General features: G+C 52.4%; 1 protein-coding gene and 1 pseudogene across 1 annotated transcript; both read right to left on the minus strand.

The window, feature by feature from the left end:
- Nucleotides 1–345: 345 nt before the first annotated feature.
- On the minus strand, nt 346–2,144 carry LOC122915625 (vasopressin-neurophysin 2-copeptin-like). The gene is made up of 3 exons (XM_044262388.1): nt 2,025–2,144; nt 656–857; nt 346–524 (listed from the first exon to the last, which is right to left on the minus strand). Exons 1-3 carry the CDS (start codon nt 2,142–2,144, stop codon nt 346–348), a joined length of 501 nt encoding a protein of 166 aa, XP_044118323.1.
- A 13,711-nt stretch (nt 2,145–15,855) lies between these two features.
- Nucleotides 15,856–17,699, minus strand: LOC122915626 (annotated as a pseudogene).
- Between the last annotated feature and the right edge of the window lie 4,418 nt (nt 17,700–22,117).

Consider the following 22,117-nt stretch of genomic DNA (forward strand, 5'->3'; position numbering starts at 1 on the left):
TGTCTTCTCTTGCTGTCTTGTTCAATGTCTTCCGCTCTCCTCACCTTTCCTTCCACCCCTTTGCTGGGGGGGTCCACCCAGCCCCTGCAGCGTCGCTCTTGGCCCCAGCCTTGCCCGCCCCCGCTCCCCAGGTCGCCCTATCCCTAGTTGCCCCTAGCAATTAGCCAAGCCAAGATCGCTTCCCGGAGGCTGGGACAGCGGAGGAAGAAGGGACGGCGCCCCACCGTCTCCTCTGCGCCCCTCCCCACTCCCGGACACCAAGACACACACTCGCGGGTGCATTTTAAAAGGTTTATTTCTCCAGGTTGCGGGGGGACGGGAGAGGGGAATGTGTGAGCGAGCGGCTCAGTAGACGCCGGGCCGGGCGGGCTCCGCGGGCTCGGGCGCCCCCGCCAGCTGCACCAGCCGCAGCAGCAAGGCGCCGGTCGGCCCGTCCAGCTCGGTCGCATTGCTTCGTTCGCTGGCACGGGCACGGCGGTGGAAGCCGGAGTCCCCCCGGCACTCGGGGTCGGTCACGCAGCTCTCTGCGGTGGGGAGGGGGCATAGGGTGAGCGGGAGGCGGGCGGGACCCAGATAGCCCAGGCCCGCCCGCAACCCCACGGGCCACCCCTGCCCAGATCCCCGCCCAGCCCGGGGCTGTCCCAGTCGCGCGCACCATCGTTGCAGCAGATGCCGGCGGCGGCGCAGCGGCCCCCGCTCCCGCATGGCTGGTGGCCGGACTGGCAAGGCGATGGCAGGTAGTTCTCTTCCTGGCAGCGCAGCGCCTCGGCAGTGCCCACGAAGCAGCCCAGCTCGTCGCCGCAGCAGATGCTGGGCCCGAAGCAGCGCCCTTTGCCCCCGGGGCCGCAGGGGAGACACTGACGGGAAGGGCAGGGGTGGGGGGAGGTGACTGAGGGCCAAGCGAGGCCGGGAGGCCACGGGGTCTGGGGAAAGGGCTCACGTCCACTAAAGTCCCTGGGTTTTCAGGTGACAGAGGACCGGCTCTGAGTGACAGCCCTCAGCATCCTCCCTCTTCGTTGAGGGGGGGGGGCTCCGCACCGGGCTGCACGGAAGAGACCCTCCCTCTCAGCTCTGGGGCCATCACTGGTGTGTGCCCCTCTCTCAGCTGCCCACCCTGGCCCAAACTCCAACCTTGCTCCCCTGCTCCCATCGCTCAAACTTGATCTCTAGCACCTGCCCCGCCCACAACACTTCCAGGCCCCTCCTCCCGTTTCCCATCTAGGCTCTACCAGCTGGTGGGCCTCAGTGGGCCTGGACCTGAGCTCACCGCCCAGCGCTAACTGGGGTGGCAGAAGCCTGACCCTAGGGAAGGGCATGGGGCACCTCGCTGACTCAGGTTTCCAAAGGTGCCAAGCAGAGGGAAGGGTAGTCTGGGGGGGCTGCCCACAACCCACTCCAGTCTGTTCAACAGCTCAGAATTGAGCCACCTCTGGTCTCGGTGGGATTGAGCATGGTGATCGGGTTTCCCTCCGCTCTGCTGAAAAGGGCATAAAAGGGAATTGACTGGACATGCAGGGTCGGGGAGAGCTGGGCTAGGTTACCAGCAGAAGTTCCTTGCTGGAGGTGGCACCCTCACCCCAAGGAGCTCAGAGCAATGACCAGCTTCTGTGTGGGGCCCAGGGGAGCTGTGGCTAGGAGAGGCTGAAGACTGGAGGGGAGAGGCCACCCATGCTGGCTAAGACACAGCCTGTTGTGGCCGCGAGGCTCCGAGGAACACAGAGGAGGCCTTACTGTCCAGTTCTCCCTGATGCTCCCCAAGCCCAGTTACTGGGGAAACACCGGCTTGCCTTCGTCCCTTGCCTGGGTGAGGATAGCGTCCCAGAAGTCCCCCAGCTTGTCCTAGTCTGCCTGGCAGTCTGGCAACCCACCCTTGCCCAGCCACGCCAAGCCTCTCTTCTGCTGGGCCCTTCCCCTAGAGTCTGCCTCTCCCACAACTTGTCTCCTTCCCAGCCCCTGCAGGGTAGTGCTGGCCAGCCCAGGGCCTCTGTCCCTTCCAGGCACTCTTGAGATCGCCAGGCTCATACCTGTCTCAGCTCCAAGTCAGACAGGGCCCTTTTGCCTCCCCGAGGGCAGTTCTGGAAGTAGCAGGCGGAGGTGAAGGCCAGCAGGCCCAGGAAGCAGGCAGGGAGCATGGCGACCGGCATCCTGGCGCAGGTGGGCACAGTGTGCAGATCACTGCGCGGACTGTGCAGCACGGCCTTCGCTGGCTGCCTATTTATGTCTGCAGGTGTTCCCCCGGAGACGACGTGGCCGCCAACCCCCCTCCCTGGTGACTCCCCAGGAGCCCACGACCACCAGGTCCCAAGCCGTCAGCAGTGATTCAGACGTCTGGGGACTCACGTGGACCTGTCTGTGGGGGGGCCTGCGGGGGAGGGGCACCGGCCTCCAGGCTGTCACTGGCAGCGCGGCTGCGGTGTGACAGGAGCTGCTGCAAGGGTGACTTGGCTCTCTGCACATGGGGAGAAGGACAAACGGGGGCGGAGGTCTTGCAGAGACCATCCCCAAGCTTTCTGGCTACCCAGAAGAGGCTGGGGGGGTCAGCGGGCCCGTCCCCAGACACAGACACCTGAGAGAGTGGTGAGGGGGGCTTGAAGAACTGGGGTGCAGGGAGCAGGGTTGGCCCCTGCCCAGGAATCGTGGGACAGGGGACAGTCAGGTGTGCAGAACCCCATCAGGAGGGTTGATGGGGTGGGGGGGAAAGACACTCCCATCCCCCACCCCACACACACCCAGAGCAGGATTCAGACCCAGTAAGATTCACAGATGGGGGAAAGGCATCTGCCCCAATTCCTACCCCTACAAGGACCCTAGTTTGTGGAGTTGGGGCAGGTACTGTCTCAGGCCTGGAGTAGAAATGGGGGCACAGGAGGTTTGGTGTTGGGGGGCTGAAGGAGCCACACGGAATGAGTCTAGCCTGAGAAAGCAGACTTTGGTTCACAGCCCCGGGCTGGTAGGAGGAAGGGACTAAAGCTCCCTCTCCCGGGCCACCAGAGTGCCCCTCTGGTCCTTGAACCTGGGCTATCCACCCTACTCCTGTCGGGATCTGTTCGGCCCCTGGCTCTCCCAGCCCCAGGCTCTTTGCCTCCTCTCAAGGGGAGCCAAGAAAGTGCTGGCTGCCTTCTCCCCAGCAAGTGCTGTAAGGGGCTCAGAGTCCCAGGGAGGGACCACCCACACTCAAGACCTTACAGCGGGCTTTTCAGGAACATCCCTTTATGGACTGTGAGGACACTGGAGCCCAAAGGCCTGTCAGAATCTGGCTTCTGTTGCTCAAAACCTCCTGACTCAGGCAGTTTTCTTGATCTTTCTGTGGCTCACTTTCTTCCGGTGTAATGTGGGGAAGACACTAACTAGTATCCACCTCATAGTGTGGTGAGGACTGAAATAATAATATATAAGAGCTTTAGAAAAGTTTCTGCACTACCGGAAAGCCAATTAATAATAGTATTGTATTGTAAATGCCATTATTTTTATTAAGAGCTGAAGTGAGTTTTCCAGAGAGAGCAGCTTCCTGGGGTAACCCAGGAGGAATATTTTCATTCCATTCATGGGGCCTGGAGAGAAGCTGGGTCTGAACTGTTGCTCCCTTGAGACTCTCCGTTGTGACGGAGGCCACAAGGCCTAGTTTAGGCCAGCTGTTGTGGCCCTGGCCTGGCACCTTACCCTCTCTGCACTTCAGGTCCCAGTCATCATCTGAAAATGTACGGAGCTACACTCACTAAAGGGCTCAGGGCCTGGGACAGGCCAGGACACACATGTCCCAACCAGCTGTGTCTACCAAGATCTTCATTCTAAGACTTGCCTCCCACACCAGGGCCCCCTTGAAGACCTCAAACACCACGGCCATTGAGATGCTAGAGGGTCTGCTCCTCCAATACCCACCTTCTTGGAACATGCATGGGCTAGAAAAGTCATGTTACTGTGATGTCATGTCAAATATATCACCTCATGTGTGAGGATATCACCTCATGGATCTTTTGGACACACTATGCTCCTACACTTCCCTCACATGTTCCCTTTTCAGATCTACTTTTTCACACCTCCTCTATCCTTACATCCCCTACACCCAGGCTCATGGATCTTTAGTCACGTCATCTTAAAAGAGAGGACTTAGGGGCACCTGGGTGGCTCAGTCGTTAAGTGTCTGCCTTTGGCTCAGGTCATGATTCCAGGGTCCTGGGATTGAGTCCCATGGTAGGGAGGCTACTATTGTCTCTCTCTCTCTGCCTACCTCTCTGCCTACTTGTGATCTCTGTCTGTCAAATAAATAAATAAAATCTTTTTTTTTTAAAGGGAGGACTTAGGTCTTTCACCAGTCCCTCTCCACCCCACCCCCTACACATGCTTTCCCACCCACCATTAATTTGTTATAATGACATCATAATAGTTAGATGAGTACTGAGTTAGACTTCAGATAATCTCTCCAAGCTAAGCCATATGGTAGATTATGATGACCTTTCCATCCTTAAACAGCTTTCCGTGTTCTCTGGAGTTAGAGATTGCCTCGGGTTTTCACTGTGGTCTCTGTACTATTTTCATCCTGAAGTCAATATTTACTCTTCAACCCTCTGCACCTAGTCTTCCACCCAAACCAGTGCACCGAAACTCCTGTTATTGAGGTCATGAATGACCTCTACCTTGCCAGATTTTGTGGTCATGTCTATGTCCTCATTTTACACAATTCCCTAGCAGCATTGGACCTGGTTGAGCACTTATCCTTTTTAAAACTACACTTCAGGGGGCACCTGGCCACTCAGGTGGTAGAGCATGCAACTCTTGATCTTGGGGTTATGCGTTCAAGCCCCACATTGGGTGTAGAGATTACTTAGAATAAAATCTTTAAAATAAAATAAAATAAAACTATGTATCCTTTTTTTTTTTCCTACCATACTTGATGTTCTATCTCAGTCTCCTTTTCTGCTTCTTCCTCTTTGACTTTGACTTCTAAATATCGGAGAATCCCAGGGCTCATTCATGCATCTTTTCTCTTCTCCTCTTTCTACACATCTACTTCTAACCCCATGACTTTATGTACTTTCTATAAATTCAAGATTCCCAACGTCATAACCCCATCTTGGGCCTCTCCCCTGAGTTCCAGATTTGGAGTTTCAACCTACCTAATGACACCGCTCCTTGAAAATGCAACCAGCCTCTCCAACTCATCATGCTCAGACTCAACTCCTGATTCTCAGCCATTCCCCTGCTCGCTCCTACGGTTTCCTAACTGTAGTCATACCACCAGCCAGCCAGCTGCTCCTCAAAGAACCCAAGACTCACCTTGGTCCTTCTCTTTTCCCCACCTCTTTAGTAATCCTCCCTTGAAAATATATCTCAAATCTATGCCTTCCTTTTGCTCCTGCTTTGAAGTCTCAGAGCATGTCTTCCATGTTTTTTGGTCCTAGAAGGTTCCCCTACTCTCCCCTCAGTAGGATTCCCTTGGCCACTTCGGTGTCATCTCCTAAGAGGACACTTCTCTGGCCGCCCACCTGGTGAATCCCTCCCTCGGACCCACCTCGGTCACTTTCTAACTTGAGTCAGTGTTGAAGGATTAATAGTACAAACGACAAACTGCAATTCATTTACTTGTCTGTTTATCTGTTGTGTGTGATGGCTGGACCCCTCTAGAGTGAAACCCCAGCGCAGAAAGGACTTAAGCTTTCTGTTCAGTCCCATAGCCTGGTACAGTGTCTGCCACACAGTGGGTTTTGAATAAATTATGCAAAGGAGGAAGGGAGGTAGAGAAGTCCAGGGTTCCAGCCTCAACTTTCCCAGGAGTTACTCCACGACCTTGGGTAAGTCACACCTGTTCCCAAGGTTTCTTCTTTAATGCACTAACTTCCCTTCCTATCTCCCTGAGGACTTCAGGGAATCAGATGAAGGTGATATAAAGGTTAAGATTTTCTGAAATATTTACAGAACAAAGAGTTGCAAGCCTCCAGATTAAGCCTCAAATCTCAGATACCCTTGAAAGTACTTCCTTACTGCTAGAGCGTCTTTTCTGAGAGCAGGTGATAGTTAGCTGCCCAGGGCCATCCATCCCTGTTTCTTATTCTCCTTTTCTCAGGATCAGCCCTGGGACTGCACCACAGGACACCGCAGGCTTCTTGTCCGAAGGGGGTTGGACGCATTGTCCAAGGGCCTCTGCGGCCACAGTAAGCCCACCTTCTGCCCTCCTCACCTGTGGTCCACTAATGACCCCCAGGACCCTCGGCAGGGTAGACACACAAATGGCCTGTCTGCTGTGAAGAGATGAACTGCAGTGAGCAAAGTTGTAGGATCCCCGAACTGCTCACTGAATTGAATCAAAAAGGATCCACAGAGCAAGGATCACAAGCGTGAGAAAATGCGGGGCTTTCAGGCGGACACACGAGGAGCTGAGAAGGATCCACAGCAGGCGTGAGAGAGGACAAACCTTAGCTTCTTCACCTCCTAGGGGGAGCTCAGGGTGAGGAACCTTTAGAACTCTACAGGGCATTACATTAAGCTTAAAAGAATCAGGAATGAAAAGGCCTCATAAAAGGTCTTACTTGCAAAAAACACCTAACTAAAAAGCAAAACAAACCGGGACAGCATCTTTTGGACACGGTCTTCCTGTTAACACCTTAGGCGGCAGGATGGGTGAAGTCGCATGTGGGGGTCTCAGCGCCTGCTGGGACCGCGTGCCGAGCCTGGTGTCCCCGCAGGGCTGGGGCCAGAGCTGCTGCCCTCCCACTCCGGGCCCTCTGAGGCTGCCCCCTCCCTGCGCTGGGCCTGGAGAGCCAGGGTGTCAGGGGGCCTCCACCACGCCATCCATCCGCCCCCGCACCACGCAGCGCAGCGCAGGGCAGGGTCAGGCTTCAGGGCGGCTGGAGCAGGCGCCCAGGGACCATAGCAAAGACAGGAAGAGGCTCTGAGGACCTCGGGGGACCGGGGCGGTGGCTCGAGCCGTGCCCTGACTGCCGAGAGCCGCATGAGCGCGGCGCCCGCGTCACTTGCCGCCCCTGGGGACCTGGCCCGGCCGCGCTCCCATCCAAGAAAGGGGTGCACCCCAGCGCCCGGGCCCCGCAGCAGAGCAGGGAGCCGAGGCTAAGACGCGGAGAGGGCTTCTCGAATATTCCTTTGGAGCCTGTTATTTGGGTACTGAAGGTTAAATGGAGAGTTCTGGGAAGAAGGCTGGGGAGTGCACACCTAAGCCAGGTGAAGGAGAAGGATGCAAGCCAATGTGTGTGCCTGTGTGTGTGTGTGTGTGTCTGTCTGTCTGTCTCTGTGTGTGTGTCTCTATATGTGTGTCTCTATGTGTGTCTGTGTGCATGTGTATGTGTGTTTGTATCTGTGTGTCTGTGTGATTCTGTCTCTGTGTGTGTGTCTGTGTCTGTGTCTGTCTCTGTGTGTGTGTCTCTATATGTGTGTCTCTATGTGTGTCTGTGTGCATGTGTATGTGTGTTTGTATCTGTGTGTCTGTGTGATTCTGTCTCTGTGTGTGTGTCTGTGTCTGTGTCTGTCTCTGTGTGTGTGTCTGTGTGCGTGTGTTGGTATGTTTGTGTCTGTGTGTTTCTGTCTCCGTGTGTGTCTGTGTATGGCTGTGTGTGTGTGTCTGTCTGTGTCTGTGGTGGGGGTAAGGGCACAGCCGGGCACACAGGTTCTGGAGTATGTTGACCCACAGACAACAGCAAGGACTTCCCCTGGGTCAAACTGTTCACGCGCATTTCCTTCTTGAGTCTGCATGAAACCCTAAGAAGGAGAAAGTATTTTTTAAAATATTTTATTTATTTATTTGACAGAGAGGGAGAGTGCACAAGCGGGGGGTGGACAGCAGGCAGAGGGAGAAGGAGACTCCCCACTGAGCAGGGAGCCTAATTCGGGGCTTGATCCCAGGACCCCGAGATCAGGACCTGACCTGAAGGCAGGCATTTAGCTCACTGAGCCACCCAGTTGCACCAGGAGAAAATATGTCTCATTGACACATGCAAACAGGAATCAGGGACAGAGAAGTTGAGGTGCTTGCCCAAGGAGGCTCAGGTAAAAACCAGTGAAACTGGGCCACAGGGTCTGTATTCTCCGGCACTCCTCTGCCTCATAGCCAGTGGGGACTAAACTCCCAAGATATTAATATTTTCTAGGATTCAGAGCTAGAGGTTGGTGGTCTTGTGGCTGTGACTCAGGGTTCAGGGGTGTTCCCCGGGGCTTCCTTACTCCCTCGGGCACCCTCCACATGTCTGGGTATCTGTCCTCATGGTGAGGCTATAGCCACAAAATGGTTCCTTCCTCTGAGGCTTTCCCTTCTCGGGGACCCTCACCTTGGCCCAAGCTCCGCCAGGCTGGGTGAGCACCTGACTGTGTGTTAGATCAGCCAAGGTTGACTCCAGGGCTGGGGTATCTGCAGGCCCCTTCTAAATGGGGTTCTCTTAGTGAGGCACAGGAGGGACTGGCTGCTGGCCAGTAACAGGGGTTGCTGCAGACCCCAGGCTGGGAGGACTTGGAGGATCCTATAGATCGCTTCAAGTGGGAGGACCCTGCGGCACAGAGAAGCTCATTTTCTTGTCCGGGGTCACACAGCTAGGCAGTAATAGCTACTGGGTGAGGAACACTCAGTCCCCCATTCCTGCACCTCCCCAGGCTACACCTGGTCTCAGCTCTGGCTGGATCGCCTGCAGAGCCCAGGCTCCTGTCCGCCAGCTGCCCAGACTGACCACACCGCTTTCCTCGTGTTTCACTTCAGGACCCTCCATGGCTCCCCACTGCCCGCCAGATGATGCCCAAACATTTTTACGTCACCTCTGTCCACGGTGCCCTCAACCCCCCAAGATTATGCTTCTCCCAGCCAGGACTGCAGGGTGTCTTCTCTTAGCGCCTTTTATTCCATTTTTCCAAGAACCAACCTCTGCTCTTATTGAATCTCCAATTTGCTTCATTAATTTATGCTGTTATCTTCATTAATTTCATTTTATCTTCTGTCTTTGAGTTAATTCTGTACTTCTTTTCGGACTGTGTTGAGTGCTTGGCTCATACATTTTCCATCTTTCTCCTTTTTATTTTTTAACTTTTTATCTATTCAAGTAATCTCTACATCCAATGTGGGGTGCAAAATCAAACCCTGAGATCAAGGGTCACAAGCTTCATCAACTGAGCCAGCCAGGCATCCTCCTCCTCCTCTTCCTTCTTCTTCTTCTTCTTTTTTATTTATTTGACAGACAGAGATCACAAGTAGGCAGAGAGGCAGACAGAGAGAGAGGGAGAAGCAGACTCCCTGCTGAGCAGAAAACCCGATGCACAGCTCGATCCCAGAACCCTGGGATCATGACCTGAGCCAGAGGTAGAGGCTTAACCCAATGAGCCACCCAGGCACCCCGTTTTTCTTTTTAGACAATATATTTTAAGGTTGTAAAACTTCCTTTGTTAAATGAATTTTTATTTGTAATCCCCTTATTTTCATTGGGTTCTATACATTTCGTGATGTCCACACTGATTTGTCCTTTTGCTTTCTAGTTATTTCCAAGTGTGCCACATTTTTGTTTTGTTTTGTTTTGCTGTTGTTTTCATTTTCCATAAGTATGGCAAATGCGTTATTTTATCATTGATTTTTACTGTTTCTGTAGTCAGGTAATGTAGCCTGTGTTCCATTGATTATCTGGAATGTGTGGAGACTCGACGCATTGTGGCAAAGCGGACGGTCCTGTTGGACTATCTTAAGCGTCTGGTAATGTTACACAAATCCGTGAAAAGTAATTGTATTGATGCAGCCGTCGGGTGAGCAAGATTGTGATGCCAGTGGTTCCTAGCTTCTCTGCCTTCCCAGACAGTGTGTGCCTAGCTGTCCTCCCTAGGACAGGTCCGCTGACACTTCTCTGCAATCCTGGCTCGTCCACCTCTCCCACGTTGAGGATATGCTATTCGGTGCACACAGGTTTCCGGCTGCTGTGTGTTCTCGATGCATTATTTCTGTTATCATTAAACACAATCTCCTTATCCTTAATGGTATTTTTGCTTTAAATTCTATTTGACTCATATTACTGTTGAGACATTCTCCTTCTTTTCCCTCTCCTTTCCCATCCTACTTCTGTGCTTTAGTGATGTCTGCTGCAACAGTACATGGCGGGATTTGGTTTTTTACTGAGTGTTCCTGTTTTGTTTTATTTTGTTTCACAAGGGGGCCTTAATCTGTTGACATCCGTGGTGATTGCTCAGGCTCATTTGTGCACCTTTCGCTTCTGTTTTCAATTTATTATGACATCTGCTCACTTCTTTTCCTTTCTTTCTTGTCTTCTAAAAGATTGGCTAACTTTTTTTTTTTTTTTTTTAAGATCTTATGCTTGGAGGAGCACCTGGGTGGCTCAGTGGGTTAAGCCTCTGCCTTCAGCTCAGGTCATGATCTCAGGGTCCTGGAATCAAGCCCCATTCAGGCTCTCTGCTCTGCCGAGAGCTTGCTCCCCCCCACTCTCTGCTTGCCTCTCTGCCTACTTGTGATCTTTCTCTCTGTCAAATAAATAAAAATCTTTAAAAAATAAAAAATAAAGATCTGGGCACCTGGGTGGCTCAGTGGATTAAGCCGCTGCCTTCAGCTCAGGTCATGATCTCAGGGTCCTGGGATCGAGTCCCGCATCGGGCTCTCTGCTCAGCGGGGAGCCTGCTTCCCACTCTCTCTCTCTCTGCCTGCCTCTCTGCCTACTTGTGATCTCTATCTGTCAAATAAATAAATGAAATATTTTAAAATAAATAAAAAAAATAAAGATCTTATGTTTAAGTAATCTCTACACCCGGATGCCTGGGTGGCTCATTCCGTTGGGCATCTGAGTTTCGGTTGTCTCAGGCTGTGATCTCAGGGTTGTGGGATTCAAAAGAAAAATCTCTGTGTCCAAAATGGGTAGGGCTTGAACTCACAATCCCAAGATCAAGAGTTGCAGGCCTTTCTGACTAAGCCAGCCAGGGGCCCCCTAATAGATTGGCTACCTTAATTTATTTTTTTTTAAGTAGGCTACACACCCAGCATGGAGCCCATTGCAGGGCTTGAACTCATGACCCTGAGATCAAGACCTAAGCTGAGATCAAAAGTTGGATGCCTGACTGACTGGGCCACCCAAGTGCCCCAGATTGCTTATCTTTAAATTTTATTTCTATTCTTTTAGTAGTTGACCTAAACAATGCCTGAGGCTGTCCATCTCCCTTTTGTCCTCCCGAGCAAGATGAATTCCCTAGAATATTTAACCAGTAACTCCTTCATTCTCATCCTCCTTTACATTGTTGTCCATATGTTAGGGTTACCTTGATTTTAAGACTCCTCACTACTCATTATTTTAAAAAATGATATTGATGGAAACTCCACTCACCATTCCTCTGAGAGGAATCTCTGCTAGAGATTCTGTACCTCCCTCCCACAGTGAAGAGAAGAAAAAGACTGTTTCCCAGATGGAGAGGGGCATAGGCAGCTCGGGGCTGTGCTGATATACTCCTGGGGGGGAAGACTATATTTGGAGCTGGTCTCCTGGAGATGTGTCCGGATTCAATTCTGTAAAATCCCTCATTTTCCTAGACCTGTCTTCTGCACCAAACGGCACATGGAATGATCTAGAATTAGCTAACATTTACTGCATACTCATAGTGAGTTCTCGACTCATACACTATAAACCTTATGTCTTGAGATATGACATGACAGCCATCACCATTTTGTTGGTGAGGAAACTGAGGCACCTGGGGGTTAAGCAACTGTCCTGAAGAGCCATAGCAGGCAAGGAGAGGGGACAGGATCCCAACTAGCCCCAAGCTTCCAGAGCAGCCCCAAGAGGGCTCGCCACCTGCCAGCTTCCGAGGCTCTGTTGGGTTCACCCAGCTTCCGATCTGCCGTTTCGATGAGAAGAGAGGACTCCAGGAGCTCCCACCATCGTGTCCTCAACTTGTTCATCTGGTGCTACCCTAACTTGTTGCAAAATAATCTGAGAAGGTCGAGATGGGCGAACGTAAGCGTGGAAGAAATGAGACTAGCCATGAGGTGAGTGCTGATTCAGGGCTGAGGGGCACACAGAGTTGATTTTACTAACGCAGATTTTTGTGTCAGTGTGAACTTTTCATAGTAAAAAGCTGGGGGTTTTTTGCTTTTGTTTTAGTTTTTTTCAAGTCTCAGCCCCCCCTTTTGTGGGGCCTGCGGTCAAATATGATCAAATACTTAGAAGTTTTTAGGTCAAGCTAACAAAACGTTAAATGAAATATGTTCTATCCTCTTACCTTCACAAATACGTGTTCAACATGACAAGCCCAGAGGTGCCTGGGTGGCTCAGTGGGTTAAAGCCTCTGCTTTCGGGTTAGGTCATGATTCCAGGGTCCTGGGATCCAGCCCCGCATCAGGCTCTGTGCTCCGCAGGGACTCTGCTTCCTCCTCTCTCTCTGCCTCTATCTGCCTACTTGTGATCTCTATCCGTCAAATAAATCAGTAAAATCTTTGGGAAAAAAAAAAAAGTCTGTTTCTTGGTTTGTCTCCTTGTTTCCTTTGTTTGTTTGTTTTGTTTCTTAAATTCCACAAATGAGTGAAATCATACGGTATTTGTCTTTCTCTGACTTATTTCGCTTAGCATTATACTCTCCAGCTCCATCCATGTTGTCGCAAATGGCAAGATTTCATTCTTTTTTTATGGCTGAATAATATTGCTCTGTATATACACACCACATCTCCTTTATCCATTCATCAGTTAGTGGACATTTGTGCTGCTTCCAAAATTTGGCTATTGTAAATAATGCTGCTATGTGTGGTCACGTTTTTTGTTTGTTTGTTTGTTTTGTTTTTAATTTTTAATTTTTTATAAACATATATTTTTATCCCCAGGGGTACAGGTCTGTGAATCGCCAGGTTTACACACTTCACAGCACTCACCAAAGCACATTGTGGTCACGTTTTTAAGAAGAAATCTTTTTGAGGGGCGCCTGGGTGGCTCACTTGTTAAGCATCTGCCTTCAGCTCAGGTCAAGATCCCCGGGGGTCCTGGGAAGGCCCGAATTGGGCTCCTTGCTCAGCAGAAAGCCTGCTTCTCCCTCTTCCTCTGCCTGCTGCTCCCCCTGCTGTGCTGTCTCTCTCTCTGTTAAATAAGTGAATAAAAAAATCTTTAAGAAGAAGGAGGAGAAGAAGAACTCTTTTGAGGTCCACACTGGAATGTTCACAGATGGTTATGCCAGGCAGATTGGCACCAAGATAATTCGGGGGTGGGAGAGTGAGAGGCAAGGATGGGGTAGAGGTGAAACAGGCAACCACATGGTTCATTATTGTTGAAGGTAATTGTCCTGAAGCGGGTGGACCTGAGGGACTTTTGCCTGTTGGGTCTACTTTTTCATACATTTGAAATTTCTCATATAGCAAAAGCTACCAAACAGAAAGACTGTGGTAAAGGTAAATGTTTTGATATGAAAAGATGCCGGAAATTTACTTTGTTAAAAATGATGTAAATTAGGACATATGGATTATGCAAATAATACTAATTTCTAAAACAACAGCTGTGTGAAGCTTTAGGACAGAAGTGTTTCAGTCTGAAAGCAATGGTTGTTGTTTGGTTTGTTTTTAGAGTGTAAACTCTAAGCCCAACAGGGGGCTTGAACTCAAGACCTGGAGATAAAGAGTCACGTGCTCCACTGACTGAGCCGGCCAGGCAGTCCCAGTCTGAAAACTATCAATATCAACTTCATCATTGAACATGTATCACGACGGTTGATTTTCCGTCACACCGTATTAGCGAGGACCTGCAGTACATTTGGAAGGGCAGCAATTTGAGTTTTCTTAAAAAATAAAAAAAAATAAAAAAGTGGAGTTGTTTTCTTAGTATGGAGTTTTGAGAGATCTTTAGGCATTCTGGATATCAATGCTTGATACGCCTTGTGAGTTGTAAATCTTTCCTTCCAGTCTGTGGTTTGCTTCTTCATTCTTTCAACGAGCAGAAGTTCTTAATTTTGGTGAATTCCAAACGTACCTTCTTTCTGTTTCTAAGATTTTACTTATTTATTTATTTGAGAGAGAGACAGCAAGAGAGGGAACACAAACAGAGGGAGTGGGAGAGGGAGAAGTAGGCAGAAGCTCCCTGAGTAGAGAAGCCCATGCGGGGCTCCACCCCAGGACCCCGAGATCATGACCTGAGCTGAAGGCAGAGACACTTAAGGACTGAGCCACCCAGGCACCCCTCAAATTTCTTCTAACACAGATTCTCCTTTTGATGTCAGAGCTAAGAAACCTTTGCATAGGTCAAGGTCATTAATGACTTCTCTCATAGTTTCTTCAAGATGCTTTAGAGTTTCAGGTTTTACCTTTAGGTATATGATCTATTTTTATTTAACCAGCTGCCTCTGTCTACCTCCCTGTGTCCTGAAGGGTTACTAAGTTCCTATGAGATCTGGCCTGTCCCAGTCCTACGAAGACCTGGGGACTGGCTCTGATGGGCCACACCAGGGCAGAGGTGGGAGTCTATGGCAGGGATAGAAGTCCACAAGGCTCCTGCCCTCTGTTTATACTTAATCACTCTGAGCACTGAGCCAGGTCAGGGGTGATGGCAAAAAGAAGAGCTCTAAAACCAGGTAAGAGCCTGACTTCCGCTGAGCACCAGGAAGCTTCCTGGTGAGGCTGAGTCACATGAGGCTGAGTCAGGACATTCTGCCCTAAATCAGGGTGTGGATCAGGGCTCAGAGGGTCTTCTCTCTGTCTGCCCTCCCTCCTGGCCTCTAAGTCAGTGGAGGATTCCAGAGGAGAAGAAACCTTTTTTTTTTTTGCCCCAAGGCCTGGAGCAAGAAATCCCAAGGACAGGATGTAGAGAACAGAGCAAGAGGAAGGGAGGGTGGAATGGGACAAGGAAGGAAACGAAAGAGGGCCAAGGAGCTGGGGACCGGGGAAAGAGAGGTGGGTGAGGCACAAAGAGGATAAAGGAATAGAGGGGACAAAGAAGGACAGAGGGACACAGAATAGCATTGGCCGAATGCCAGTGGATGTGTGTCCTGAAACTGCACGTGTCAAAGCGTGGGAGGTCCTACAGTGTGTGTGTGTGTGTGTGTGTGTGTGTGTGTGTCCCTGCCCATGGTGAGTCTGTTTGTATATGTGTTTCTCTGGGTATGTCTGTGGTTCTGATTGTGTATTCAGGGTCTCTACCCATAGCTGAGGTCAAGTACCCCAAGGCATGCCCCTACTGGTTCTGTGTTTCGGTTAGTGCGTGTGGTTTCTGTTACTGGTGGGTGGGGGGGGGGCATGTAGCTAGGGTTTCCCTGGGCTCCTTCTTCACTCTGGCTGAAGGGGGAGATTTGGTGAGTGCTTAACTTCTTCCTGGAGGGATAGTACTTGGCCCTCTGTCTGCTGGGTCTGGGGTGATTTGCTGCCTCCCGCCTCCAGACTCTCTCTCTCTAACAGACACACACAACGCACAGCCCTGGATGAAATAGTAGACTGGAAATCTGGGGAGTTGGGTGCGACCCCGAAGCCGAAGCCGTGCCTCAGTGTCCGGGAATGTAAATGGGGATAGGAACCCCTGGTCACCCGTCGGTTCCCCTTCCAGCTTTCTCACTCTTCCCTCGGAAGCTCTCAACGTGTGTCTCTCCATCCTTTCTCTGTCTTCCCCTCTCCTCACCTTTCCTTCCACCCCTCTGCTGGGGGGTCCACGCAGCCCCTGCAGGGTCGCTCTGGGCCCCAGTCCTGCCCGCCCCCGCTCCCCAGGTCGCCCTATCCCTCGTTGCCCCTAGCACTTAGCCAAGTCAAGATCGCTTCCCAGAAACTGGGGCGGAAGAGGAAGAAGGGTCGGCGCCCCACCGTCTCCTCTGCGCCCCCTCCCCACCCCCGGACACCGTGACAGACACTCGCGGGTGCATTTTAAAAGGTTTATTTCTCCAGGTTGCGGAGGGACGGGAGAGGGGAGAATGTGAGCGAGCGGATCAGTAGACGCCGGGCCGGGCGGGCTCCGCGGGCTCCGCGGGCTCGGGCGCCCCCGCCAGCTGCACCAGCCGCAGCAGCAAGGCGCCGGTCGGCCCGTCCAGCTCGGTCGCATTGCTTCAGTCGCTGGCACGGGCACGGCGGTGGAAGCCGGAGTCCCCCCGGCACTCGGGGTCGGTCACGCAGCTCTCTGCGGTGGGGAGGGGGGCATAGGGTGAGCGGGAGGCGGGGCATAGGGTGAGCGGGAGGCGGGGCATAGGGTGAGCGGGAGGCGGGCGGGACCCAGATCGCCCAGGCTCGCCCGGAATCCCACGGGCCACCCCTGCCCAGATCCCCGCCCGCCCCGGGGCTGATCCCGGACGCGCGCACCATCATTGCAGCAGATGCCGGCGGCGGCGCAGCGGCCCCCGCTCCCGCACGGCTGGTGGCCGGACTGGCAAGGCGACGGCAGGTAGTTCTCTTCCTGGCAGCGCAGCGCCTCGGCCGTGCCCACGAAGCAGCCCAGCTCGTCGCCGCAGCAGATGCTGGGCCCGAAGCAGCGCCCTTTGCCCCCGGGGCCGCAGGGGAGACACTGACGGGAAGGGCAGGGGTGGGGGGAGGTGACCGAGGGCCGAGCGAGGCCGGGAGGCACGGGGTCTGGGGGAGGGCTCACGTCCACTAAAGTCCCTGGGTTTTCAGGTGACAGAGGACCGGCTCTGAGTGACAGCCCTCAGCATCCTCCCTCTTCGTTGGGGGGGGGGGGGCTCCGTACCGGGATGCACGGAAGAGACCCTCCCTCTCAGCTCTGGGGCCATCACTGGTGTGTGCCCCTCTCTCAGCTGCCCACCCTGGCCCAAACTCCAACCTTCCTCCCCTGCTCCCATCGCTCAAACTTGATCTCTAGCACCTGCCCCGCCCACAACACTTCCAGGCCCCTCCTCCCGTTTCCTGTCAAGGCTCTACCAGCTGGTGGGCCTCAGTGGGCCTGGACCTGAGCTCACTGCCCAGCACTAACTGGGGTGGCAGAAGCCTGACCCTAGGGAAGGGCATGGGGCACCTCGCTGACTCAGGTTTCCAAAGGTGCCAAGCAGAGGGAAGGGTAGTCTGTGAGGGCTGCCCACCACCCACTCCAGTCTGTTCAACAGCTCAGAATTGAGCCACCTCTGGCCTCGGTGGGATTGAGCATGGTGATGGGGTTTCCCTCTGCTCTGCTGAAAGGACATAAAAAGGAATTGACTGGACATGCAGGGTCGGGGAGAGCTGGGCTAGGTTACCAGCAGAAGTTCCTTGCTGGAGGTGGCAACCTCACCCCAAGGAGCTCAGAGCAACGACCAGCTTCTGTGTGGGGCCCAGGGGAGCTGTGGCTAGGTGAGGCTGAAGACTGGAGGGGGGAGGCCTCCCATGCTGGCTAGGACACAGCCTGTTGTGGCCGCGAGGCTCCGACCAGCACAGAGGAGGCCTTCCTGTTCAGTTCTCCATGATGCGCCCCATCCCCATTACTGGGGAAACACCGGCTTGCCTTCGTCCCTTGAATGGGTGAGGATAGCGTCCCAGAAGTCCCCCAGCTTGTCCTAGCCTGCCTGGCAGTCTAGCCACCCACCCTTGCCAAGCCTCTCTTCTGCTGGGCCCTTCCCCTAGAGTCTGCCTCTCCCACAACTTGTCTCCTTCCCAGCCCCTGCAGGGTAGTGCTGGCCAGCCCAGGGCCTCTGTCCTCTCCAGGCACTTCTGAGATGCGCCAGGCTCATACCTGTCTCAGGTCCAAGTCAGACAGGGCCCTCTTGCCGCCCTGAGGGCAGTTCTGGAAGTAGCAGGCGGAGGTGAAGGCCAGCAGGCCCAGGAAGCAGGCAGGGAGCATGGCGTCCGGCATCCTGGCGCAGGTGGGCACAGTGTGCGGATCACTGCACGGACTGTGCAGCACGGCCTTCGCTGGCTGCCTATTTATGTCTGCAGGTGTTCCCCCGGAGACGCCGTGGCCGCCAACCCCCCTCCCCGGTGACTCCCCAGGAGCCCACGACTGCCAGGGCCCAAGCCATCAGCAATGATTCAGACGTCTGGGGACGCACGTGGACCTGTCTGTGGGGGGGCCTGCGGGGGAGGGGACTGGCCTCCAGGCTGTCACTGGCAGCGCGGCTATGGTGTGATAGGAGCTGCTGCAACGGTGACTTGGCTCTCTGGACCTGGGGAGAAGGACAAATGGGGGCGGAGGTCTTGCAGAGACCATCCCCAAGCTTTCTGGCTACCCAGAAGAGGCTGGCGGGGGGTCAGCGGGCCGGTCCCCAGACACAGACACCTGAGAGAGGGGTGAGGGGGGCCTGAAGAACTGGGGTGCAGGGAGCAGGGTTGGCCCCTGCCCAGGAATCGTGGGACAGGGGACAGTCAGGTGTGCAGAACCCCATCAGGAGGGTTGGTCTCCTGGGGTGGGGGGGAAAGACACTCCCATCCCCCACCCCACACACACCCAGAGCAGGATTCAGACCCAGTAAGATTCACAGATGGGGGAAAGGCATCTGCCCCAATTCCTACCCCTACAAGGACCCTAGTTTGTGGAGTTGGGGCAGGTACTGTCTCAGGCCTGGAGTAGAAATGGGGGCACAGGAGGTTTGGTGTTGGGGGGCTGAAAGAGCCACACGGAATGAGTCTAGCCTGAGAAAGCAGACTTTGGTTCACAGCCCCGGGCTGGTAGGAGGAAGGGACTAAAGCTCCCTCTCCCGGGCCACCAGAGTGCCCCTCTGGTCCTTGAACCTGGGCTATCCACCCTACTCCTGTCGGGATCTGTTCGGCCCCTGGCTCTCCCAGCCCCAGGCTCTTTGCCTCCTCTCAAGGGGAGCCAAGAAAGTGCTGGCTGCCTTCTCCCCAGCAAGTGCTGTAAGGGGCTCAGAGTCCCAGGGAGGGACCACCCACACTCAAGACCTTACAGCGGGCTTTTCAGGAACATCCCTTTATGGACTGTGAGGACACTGGAGCCCAAAGGCCTGTCAGAATCTGGCTTCTGTTGCTCAAAACCTCCTGACTCAGGCAGTTTTCTTGATCTTTCTGTGGCTCACTTTCTTCCGGTGTAATGTGGGGAAGACACTAACTAGTATCCACCTCATAGTGTGGTGAGGACTGAAATAATAATATATAAGAGCTGTAGAAAAGTTTCTGCACTACCGGAAAGCTAATTAATAATAGTATTGTATTGTAAATGCCATTATTTTTATTAAGAGCTGAAGTGAGTTTTCCAGAGAGAGCAGCTTCCTGGGGTAACCCAGGAGGAATATTTTCATTCCATTCATGGGGCCTGGAGAGAAGCTGGGTCTGAACTGTTGCTCCCTTGAGACTCTCCGTTGTGACGGAGGCCACAAGGCCTAGTTTAGGCCAGCTGTTGTGGCCCTGGCCTGGCACCTTACCCTCTCTGCACTTCAGGTCCCAGTCATCATCTGAAAATGTACGGAGCTACACTCACTAAAGGGCTCAGGGCCTGGGACAGGCCAGGACACACATGTCCCAACCAGCTGTGTCTACCAAGATCTTCATTCTAAGACTTGCCTCCCACACCAGGGCCCCCTTGAAGACCTCAAACACCACGGCCATTGAGATGCTAGAGGGTCTGCTCCTCCAATACCCACCTTCTTGGAACATGCATGGGCTAGAAAAGTCATGTTACTGTGATGTCATGTCAAATATATCACCTCATGTGTGAGGATATCACCTCATGGATCTTTTGGACACACTATGCTCCTACACTTCCCTCACATGTTCCCTTTTCAGATCTACTTTTTCACACCTCCTCTATCCTTACATCCCCTACACCCAGGCTCATGGATCTTTAGTCACATATCATTGTAAAAGAGAGGACTTAGGGGCACCTCGGTGGCTCAGTCGTTAAGTGTCTGCCTTTGGCTCAGGTCATGATTCCAGGGTCCTGGGATTGAGTCCCATGGTAGGGAGTCTGCTTTCCTCTCTCTCTCTCTGCCTGCCTCTCTTACTCCTTGTGATCTCTGTCTGTCAAATAAATAAATAAAATCTTTTTTTCTTTTTAAAAAGGGAGGACTTAGGTCTTTCACAAGTCCCTCTCCACCCCACCCTCTACACATGCTTTCCCACCCACCATTAATTTGTTATAATGACATCATAATACTTAGATGAGTACTGAGTTAGACTTCAGATATACTCTCCAAGCTAAGCCATATGGTAGATTATGATGACCTTTCCATCCTTAAACAGCTTTCCGTGTTCTCTGGAGTTAGAGATTGCCTCGGGTTTTCACTGTGGTCTCTGTACTATTTTCATCCTGAAGTCAATATTTGCTCTTCAACCCTCTGCACCCAGTCTTCCATCCAAACCAGTGCACCGAAACTCCTGTTATTGAGGTCATGAATGACCTCTACCTTGCCAGATTTTGTGGTCATGTCTATGTCCTCATTTTACACAATTCCCTAGCAGCATTGGACCTGGTTGAGCACTTATCCTTTTTAAAACTACACTTCAGGGGGCACCTGGCCACTCAGGTGGTAGAGCATGCAACTCTTGATCTTGGGGTAATGCGTTCAAGCCCCACATTGGGTGTAGAGATTACTTAGAATAAAATCTTTAAAATAAAACTATGTATCCTTTTTTTTTTCCTACCATACTCAATGTTCTATCTCAGTCTCCTTTTCTGCTTCTTCCTCTTTGACTTTGACTTCTAAATATAGGAGAATCCCAGGGCTCATTCATGCATCTTTTCTCTTCTCCTCTTTCTACACATCTACTTCTAACCCCATGACTTTATATACTTTCTATAAATTCAAGATTCCCAACTTCATAACTCCATCTTGGGCCTCTCCCCTGAGTTCCAGATTTGGAGTTACAACCTACCTAATGACACTGCCCCTTGAATATGCAACCAGCCTCTCCAACTCATCATGCTCAGACTCAACTCCTGATTCTCAGCCATTCCCCTGCTCTCTCCCACGGTTTCCTAACTGTAGTCATACCACCAGCCAGCCAGCTGCTCCTCGAAGAACCCAAGACTCACCTTGGTCCTTCTCTTTTCCTCACCTCTTTAGTAATCCTCCCTTGAAAATATATCTCAAATCTATGCCTTCCTTTTGCTCCTGCTTTGAAGTCTCAGAGCATGTCTTCCATGTTTTTTGGTCCTAGAAGGTTCCCCTACTCTCCCCTCAGTAGGATTCCCTTGGCCGCTTCGGTGTCATCTCCTAAGAGGACACTTCTCTGGCCGCCCACCTGGTGAATCCCTCCCTCGGACCCACCTCGGTCACTTTCTAACTTGAGTCAGTGTTGAAGGATTAATAGTACAAACGACAAACTGCAATTCATTTACTTGTCAGTTTATCTGTTGTGTGTGATGGCTGGACCCCTCTAGAGTGAAACCCCAGCGCAGAAAGGACTTAAGCTTTCTGTTCAGTCCCATAGCCTGGTACAGTGCCTGCCACACAGTGGGTTTTCAATAAATTATGCAAAGGAGGAAGGGAGGTTGAGAAGTCCTGGGTTCCAGTCTCAACTTTCCCAGGAGTTACTCCACGACCTTGGGTAAGTCACACCTGTTCCCAAGGTTTCTCCTTTTTTTTTTTTTTTTAAGATTTTATTTATTTATTTGGCAGAGAGAGATCTCAAGTAGACGGAGACGCAGGCAGAGAGAGAGAGAGGGAAGCAGGCTCCCCACTGAGCAGAGAGCCCGATGTGGGACTCCATCCCAGGACCCCGAGATCATGACCTGAGCCGAAGGCAGCAGCGTACCCCACTGAGCCACCCAGGCGCCCCCAAGGTTTCTTCTTTAATGCACTAACTTCCCTTCCTATCTCCCTGAGGACTTCAGGGAATCAGATGAAGGTGATATAAAGGTTAAGATTTTCTGAAATATTTACAGAACAAAGAGTTGCAAGCCTCCAGATTAAGCCTCAATTCTCAGATACCCTTGAAAGTACTTCCTTACTGCTAGAGCATCTTTTCTGAGAGCAGGTGATAGTTAGGTGCCCAGGGCCATCCATACCTGTTTCTTATTCTCCTTTTCTCAGGATCAGCCCTGGGACTGCACCACAGGACACCGCATGCTTCTTGTCCGAAGGGGGTTGGCCGCATTGTCCAAGGGCCTCTGCGGCCACAGTAAGCCCACCTTCTGCCCTCCTCACCTGTGGTCCACTAATGACCCCCAGGACCCTCGGCAGGGTAGACACACAAATGGCCTGTCCGCTGTGAAGAGATAAACTGCAGTGAGCAAAGTTGTAGGAGCCCCGAACTGCTCACTGAATTGAATCAAAAAGGATCCACAGAGCAAGGATCACAAGCGTGAGAAAATGCAGG

Source organism: Neovison vison, chromosome 8 (genome assembly GCF_020171115.1).
Source record: "Neovison vison isolate M4711 chromosome 8, ASM_NN_V1, whole genome shotgun sequence".
Classification (NCBI taxonomy): Eukaryota; Metazoa; Chordata; class Mammalia; order Carnivora; family Mustelidae; genus Neogale; species Neogale vison.